Here is a 7,500-nt window from a genome sequence, read left to right on the forward strand (position 1 = left end):
CACACATTTATTTTATTTAATATTATATGTTTCTATATTATTTAATATTTTGTTATTATAATACATTCTTTTATTTATGAGTTATATGATATTATTTATTTATATATTTCTTTTCTTTTATGATTATTAGGATTTTTCTTAAAATAATACAACTTGAAAAAATTAGGATGAAATCGTAATATTCAGAAAATTAAAAAATAATTGAAAATGAAAAAATTATTTTTATTTAAAAAGTTGTAATAATAACAATAATAATAATAATAATAATAATAATAATAATATACATTAAAACCCAAAAAGCATCTCTCTCTACTGGTGAGTGGTGTCACGGCGCCCTCTGGTGGACATCAGCAGGAACTACAGGGAAATAATTAATTACAATAATATATGTATATATATGATAAAAACGATTAAAATAAAGGGATATAGTACTACCAAATGAATACATAAAATTTAATAAAATGTAGTTTTTAAAGTGGGGTGAGTTTGTAAGATACAAACATAGAAATTAAACTAATAAAATCTGTTTTAATGTGTGAACATGTTTGGTGGCGCTCTGCTTGTAGTTCCTGCTGATGTCCACCAGAGGGCGCTATGACGTCACTCACCAGCTCATAGAAGCTGTTTCTGAATGTAGTTCAGTGGTTAAACTCTCTGTGTGTGTGTGTGTGTGTGTGTGTGTGTGTGTGTGTGTGTGTGTGTGTGTGTGTGTGTGTGTGTCTCTGTGTGTGTGCTCTGTGTGTGTCTGTGTGTGTGTGTGTGTGTGTGTGTGTGTCTCTGTGTGTGTGTGTGTGTGTGTGTGTGTGTGTGTCTGTCTGTGTGTGTGTGTGTCTCTGTGTGTGTGTGTGTGTGTGTGTGTGTGTGTGTGTGTGTGTGTGTGTGTCTGTGTGTGTGTGTGTGTGTGTGTGTGTGTGTCTCTCTCTCTCTGTGTGTGTGTGTGTGTGTGCGTGTCCTGGTGAGTGACGTCATAGCGCCCTCTGGTGGACATCAGCAGGAACTACAAGCAGAGCGCCACCAAACATGTTCACACATTAAAACAGATTTTATTAGTTTAATTTCTATGTTTGTATCTTACAAACTCACCCCACTTTATAAACTACATTTTATTAAATTTTATGTATTCATTTGGTAGTACTATATCCCTTTATTTTAATCGTTTTTATCATATATATACATATATTATTGTAATTAATTATTTCCCTGTAGTTCCTGCTGATGTCCACCAGAGGGCGCCGTGACACCACTCAGCTCAGATTTTTTTTCTCTTCTTTTTTTCTGGTTGGTAGTTGAAAATATTGCGTCACATGCCAGAGACATCAGCCAGAGACGTCATCACTGCGTGCCACCCAGCACGGGTTTAGCAAATGTGTTGAGCTAATGGCGAGTTTTTTGTAGATTTATGTGCTCATCTTGCGCAGAAAATGTCGGTATTTCACGACGAAGTAGAGATCGAAGACTTTGAATATGACGAGGAGACGGAGACGTATTATTTCCCCTGTCCGTGCGGCGACAGATTCGCCATAAGTAAAGTAAGTAACCGAAGCTAACAGCTAACGGCTAACAGCTAACTGTTTGTAACTCACAAGTCAGAGGAAATGTTAAATTAAGTTATATTATGGTTTAACTTAAATAATTCCTTTAGGCTACCAGACGTATTGTTAATTGTCACTGTCCCAATCCTACCATACGTAACGTAACGCTTGATATATCATGTTTCCACACGGGTGGACTTTACACCAAACTCCGTTCAAAAATCCACCAACTTTACGGTTATTGTTCTTCAATGACTCCAGTATGTGACGAACTAAATATTTAATATATCTTACTAATAATCAAAGCCTTGTGATGAATTCAGCGTGGTTTTGCTCATTATTAGTGTTGACATATTGAAGTTATTACGGTTTGTTTTACACGAAAGTAGCCGGAAGACATCAAGACAAGGATGTTAAATTTCCAGATATTTGAATGGAGTTCGGTAAGATACTTTTTTAAAACAATGTCTAATTTTCAGTAACTGCTTCTACTTTACTGATTTATCATGTTCACGACTTTACACCAAACTCCCTTTTAATAACCAGGGGTTTTAAGTCCCAACACTGATATTTGGCAGTTTTACATAGTAGATGAAAAATAACTGTTAAAGGTTTCACTAATCATTGATATCTTCTGGTTAATTCGGCATTCTGTGTCTGTCTGTGTGTCTGTCTGTCTGTCTGTCTGTGTGTCTGTCTGTCTGTGTGTGTGTGTGTCTGACATGATACATTATAATAAATCATAGTGGGAGTCTTCTATTAGTTTAACCCAGATATGTTTTACGCAGAATCACTACTTGTAGAAGCTGTAGACGTAGAAGCTGTAGACGTTGTAGACGTTGTAGAAGCTGTAGAAGTTGTAGACGTAGAAGCTGTAGACGTTGTAGAAGCAGCTCGTAGACGTTGTAGACGCTGTAGACGTTGTAGACGTAGAAGTTGTAGACGCTGTAGACGCTGTAGACGTAGAAGCTGTAGACGTTGTAGACGTAGAAGCTGTAGAAGCTGTAGACGTAGAAGCTGTAGACGCTGTAGACGCTGTAGAAGCTGTAGACGTTGTAGAAGCTGTAGACGTTGTAGACGCTGTAGACGTTGTAGAAGCTGTAGACGTAGAAGCTGTAGACGTTGTAGACGTTGTAGAAGCTGTAGACGTAGAAGCTGTAGACGTTGTAGAAGCTGTAGACGCTGTAGACGTTGTAGAAGCTGTAGAAGCTGTAGACGTAGAAGCTGTAGAAGATGTAGACGCTGTAGACGTTGTAGAAGCTGTAGACGCTGTAGACGCTGTAGACGTTGTAGACGTAGAAGCTGTAGACGATGTAGACGTTGTAGAAGCTGTAGACGTAGAAGCTGTAGACGTTGTAGAAGCTGTAGACGCTGTAGACGTTGTAGACGTTGTAGACGTTGTAGACGTAGACGTTGTAGACGCTGTAGACGCTGTAGAAGCTGTAGACGTTGTAGACGCTGTAGACGTTGTAGACGCTGTAGACGCTGTAGAAGCTGTAGACGTTGTAGAAGCTGTAGACGTTGTAGACGCTGTAGACGTTGTCGCCGTAGAAGCTGTAGACGTTGTAGAAGCTGTAGACGTTGTAGACGTAGAAGCTGTAGACGTTGTAGACGTAGAAGCTGTAGACGTTGTAGACGTAGAAGCTGTAGAAGATGTAGACGCTGTAGACGTTGTAGACGCTGTAGACGTTGTAGAAGCTGTAGACGTTGTAGACGTAGAAGCTGTAGACGTTGTAGATGTAGAAGCTGTAGACGCTGTAGACGCTGTAGACGTTGTAGAAGCTGTAGACGTTGTAGACGTAGACGTTGTAGAAGCTGTAGACGTTGTAGACGTAGAAGCTGTAGACGTTGTAGACGTAGACGTTGTAGAAGCTGTAGACGTTGTAGAAGCTGTAGAAGATGTAGACGCTGTAGAAGATGTAGATGCTGTAGACGTTGTAGACGTGCAGATTGATGCTGAGATGTAAGATGTGTGTTTTGTTTCCAGGAGGATCTGGAGAACGGGGAGGACGTGGCCACGTGTCCCAGCTGCTCTCTCATCGTTAAAGTCATCTACGATCAGGTCGGTACACACACACACACACACACACACACACACACACACACACACACACACACACACACACACACACACACACACACACACAGAGACACACACACACTGTTAATTGTTATTAGTTGTTACTCTATTAGCTGCATACCTCACACATTATATCCATATGAAATACTGTGAAATGTTTTTCTTACTCGTTTACATTATATTTGTATAAATACTGTAATATATTTTAGTTTTTTACCGTCTAATGTATTCAGGTCTCTCTTGAAAATCAGATCTGCTGCAGCTGTCTGAATAATACAAGCGGGAGCCCTTCAAAATAAGAGCTTGTGTTTAAACTGTAGCTAAACAATACAAGCGGGAGCCCTTCAAAATAAGAGCTTGTGTTTAAGCTGTAGCTGAATAATACAAGCGGGAGCCCTTCAAAATAAGAGCTTGTGTTTAAGCTGTAGCTGTCTGAACAACAATGCAAGCAGTAGCCCTTCAAAATAAGAGCTTGTGTTTAAACTGTAGCTGAACAATACAAGCAGGAGCTCTTCAAAATAAGAGCTTGTGTTTAAGCTGTAGCTGAACAATACAAGCGGGAGCCCTTCAAAATAAGAGCTTGTGTTTAGCTGTAACTGAATAATACAAGCTGGGAGCCCTTCAAAATAAGAGCTTGTGTTTAAAGCTGTAGCTGTCTGAACAACAAAACAAGCAGGATCCCTTCAAAATAAGAGCTTGTGTTTAAGCTGTAGCTGAATAATACAAGCGGGAGCCCTTCAAAATAAGAGCTTGTGTTTAAGCTGTAGCTGAATAATACAAGCGGGAGCCCTTCAAAATAAGAGCTTGTGTTTAAACTGTAGCTGAACAATACAAGCGGGAGCCCTTCAAAATAAGAGCTTGTGTTTAAGCTGTAGCTGAATAATACAAGCGGGAGCCCTTCAAAATAAGAGCTTGTGTTTAAGCTGTAGCTGAATAATACAAGCGGGAGCCCTTCAAAATAAGAGCTTGTGTTTAAACTGTAGCTAAACAATACAAGCGGGAGCCCTTCAAAATAAGAGCTTGTGTTTAAGCTGTAGCTGTCTGAACAACAATGCAAGCAGTAGCCCTTCAAAATAAGAGCTTGTGTTTAAACTGTAGCTGAATAATACGAGCGGGAGCCCTTCAAAATAAGAGCTTGTGTTTAAGCTGTAGCTGAATAATACAAGCGGGAGCCCTTCAAAATAAGAGCTTGTGTTTAAGCTGTAGCTGAATAATACAAGCGGGAGCCCTTCAAAATAAGAGCTTGTTTTGTTTTTTTTATGTTTCAGGAGTTGTTCATGTCGGGAGAAATCATCGAAGCGCCGTCGTCCACGGAAACCAAACGAGAGCTGGTTCAGTCCTCCTGACCCCCCAATCATCATCATGTGTAAAACAACGTACTGTACCTTTAAATCCCCTTTATTTATGCAGAGACGCAGACGGCTTCATGTTTAATGGATCAATCTTCATTGTGAACATGAAAAACATCAAAGGTTTTTATGTCAGAAATTTGGGTTTCTTGCACCCAAATTCCCCAAAAATAACACACGTGCGTGATGTACGTTGTGTGGAACCCATAAACGATGTTCGCAGGTACATGTAATGATTACTTTCATTGACTTTTGGGTGTTTTATTCAGTTTCATAGCACTTTATCTTTTTTAAATGGTCTCCTGACTGGCGTTTGATATGAAACCTCCTCAGATATTAACTCTTGGTCAACATGCATCATTTCTGCTTTTAACTGGAAAAGGACGTATAACGGCATTTAAATAGGGTTAATTAGGGTTGCAAAATTCTGGGAATTTTCAAAGTTGGAAACTTTCCACGGGAATAAACGGGAATTAATGGGAATAAACGGAATTATTGGGAATAAACGGGAATTAACGGGAATAAACGGGAATTAATGGGAATAAACGAGAATTAATGGGAATAAACGGGAATTAACAAGAATTAACGGGAATAAACGGGAATAAATGGGAATTAACGGGGATATGGGAATAAACGGGAATTGGGAATAGCGAGAATAGCGGGGATACGAGAATTAATGCGAATACGAATCAAGGGGAATTAACGAGAATTAACGGGAATTGCGGAATAACGGGAATTGGGAATAACGGGAATTAACGGAATGAATGCGGAATAAACGGGAATAAATGGGAATTAACGGGAATTAACGGGAATTAACGAGAATAAACGGGAATAAACGAGAATTAATGGGAATCAACGGGAATTAATGGGAATTAACGAGAATAAATGGGAATTAACGAGAATAAATGGGAATTAATGGGAATAAACCGGAATTAATGGGAATAAACGGGAATAAACGGGAATTAACGAGAATAAACGGGAATTAATGGGAATAAACGGGAATTAACGGGAATAACGGGAATTAACGAGAATAAACGGGAATAAACGGGAATTAATGGGAATAAACGAGAATTAATGGGAATAAACGGGAATTAACAAGAATAAACGGGAATAAACGGGAATAAACGGGAATTAACGAGAATAAATGGGAATAAATGGGAATTAACGGGAATTAACTATAATAAACGGGAATTAACGAGAATAAACGGGAATTAATGGGAATTAATGGGAATGTCATAATTCCCGTTAATTCCAGTTTATTCCCGTTAATTCCTGTTAATTCCAGTTTATTCCTATTTATTCCCATTTATTCCTGTTAATTCCCGTTTATTCCCGTTAATTCCCATTTATTCCCGTGAAAGTTTCCAAATTGGAAAGTTTCCAAAAATTTACCAGAAAATTTCCAGAAATTTTGCAACCCTATTTTAATGACCATGAATTTAAAAAAACGTTGAGAAAAGTGACAAAAAAAAAGGTTTAATTTCCAGTTTTGACCCCGAAGGAACCAGTTCATGGTCCAGATGTCTCTGAATATTAACTCATATATTACTGTCTCGTGTGTAAATATATGTTTATTTTAACAATTAAAACACTTCAAACAGCATCCTGTTTATATTCGGACATTTCTTTTCAGTGTGGTTCTGTTGACGTATTCTGGGATGTTTTTGTACGTTCAGGACGTGCCGTGTGCTCAGTGCTGTATAGTTTTAATATCCAGTTTATTTAGTATCAGAGCTCTGCAGAATGTTTGGGTTTTGAAGCTTGAAAAGCTATGAATTAAAGATCCTAAATGGCTTTAATAGAAACGTGTATCTGACGCATCGAGATGCAGGGAGGTCAGCTTCTCCTCACAACCCGAACCTCCTATGGAGCCATGTTGCTGCTACCAAGCCATCACCTCCGTTAGCATCCCGTTAGCATCCCGTTAGCATCCCATTGACTGCCATTCATTCTGACGTCACTTTGACAGAGAATAACTTTACATCTGAGGCGTTTAAAGACTCCGTTTGTCCGACAGACCCAACGGGGTCTGGTGGTCCATTATATAGACCGTCTATGGTCTGGACCGGGAGACAGAGACCCAACGGGGTCTGGTGGTCCATTATATATACCATCTATGGTCTTTGACCGGGAGACAGAGACCCAACGGGGTCTGGTGGTCCATTATATATACCGTCTATGGTCTGGACCGGGAGACAGAGACCCAACGGGGTCTGCTGGTCCATTATATAGACCGTCTATGGTCTGGACCGGGAGACAGAGACCCAACGGGGTCTGCTGGTCCATTATATAGACCGTCTATGGTCTGGACCGGGAGACAGAGACCCAACGGGGTCTGGTGGTCCATTATATATACCATCTATGGTCTTTGACCGGGAGACAGAGACCCAACGGGGTCTGGTGGTCCATTATATAGACCGTCTATGGTCTGGACCAGGAGACAGAGACCCAACGGGGTCTGGTGGTCCATTATATAGACCGTCTATGGTCTGGACTGGGAGACAGAGACCCAACGGGGTCTGGTGGTCCATTATATAGA

The 7,500-nt window shown here is 39.9% G+C and overlaps 2 protein-coding genes across 2 annotated transcripts; one reads left to right on the top strand and one right to left on the bottom strand.

Moving 5' to 3' along the window:
* Window positions 1–1,328: 1,328 nt before the first annotated feature.
* dph3 (diphthamide biosynthesis 3) lies at window positions 1,329–5,573 on the top strand. The gene is made up of 3 exons (XM_078244335.1): window positions 1,329–1,529; window positions 3,520–3,594; window positions 4,881–5,573. The coding sequence occupies exons 1-3, from the start codon at window positions 1,422–1,424 to the stop codon at window positions 4,956–4,958; spliced, it is 261 nt and encodes an 86-aa protein (XP_078100461.1). The 5' UTR covers window positions 1,329–1,421; the 3' UTR covers window positions 4,959–5,573.
* Window positions 2,326–3,243, bottom strand: LOC144513313 (uncharacterized; the record flags this gene model as incomplete). The annotated part of the gene is made up of 1 exon (XM_078244350.1): window positions 2,326–3,243. A coding segment is annotated over one exon (918 nt), but the record flags the coding sequence as incomplete, so codon positions are not given.
* Window positions 5,574–7,500: the final 1,927 nt, after the last annotated feature.

This window comes from Sander vitreus, unplaced genomic scaffold, assembly GCF_031162955.1.
Source record: "Sander vitreus isolate 19-12246 unplaced genomic scaffold, sanVit1 ctg214_0, whole genome shotgun sequence".
Taxonomy (NCBI): domain Eukaryota; kingdom Metazoa; phylum Chordata; class Actinopteri; order Perciformes; family Percidae; genus Sander; species Sander vitreus.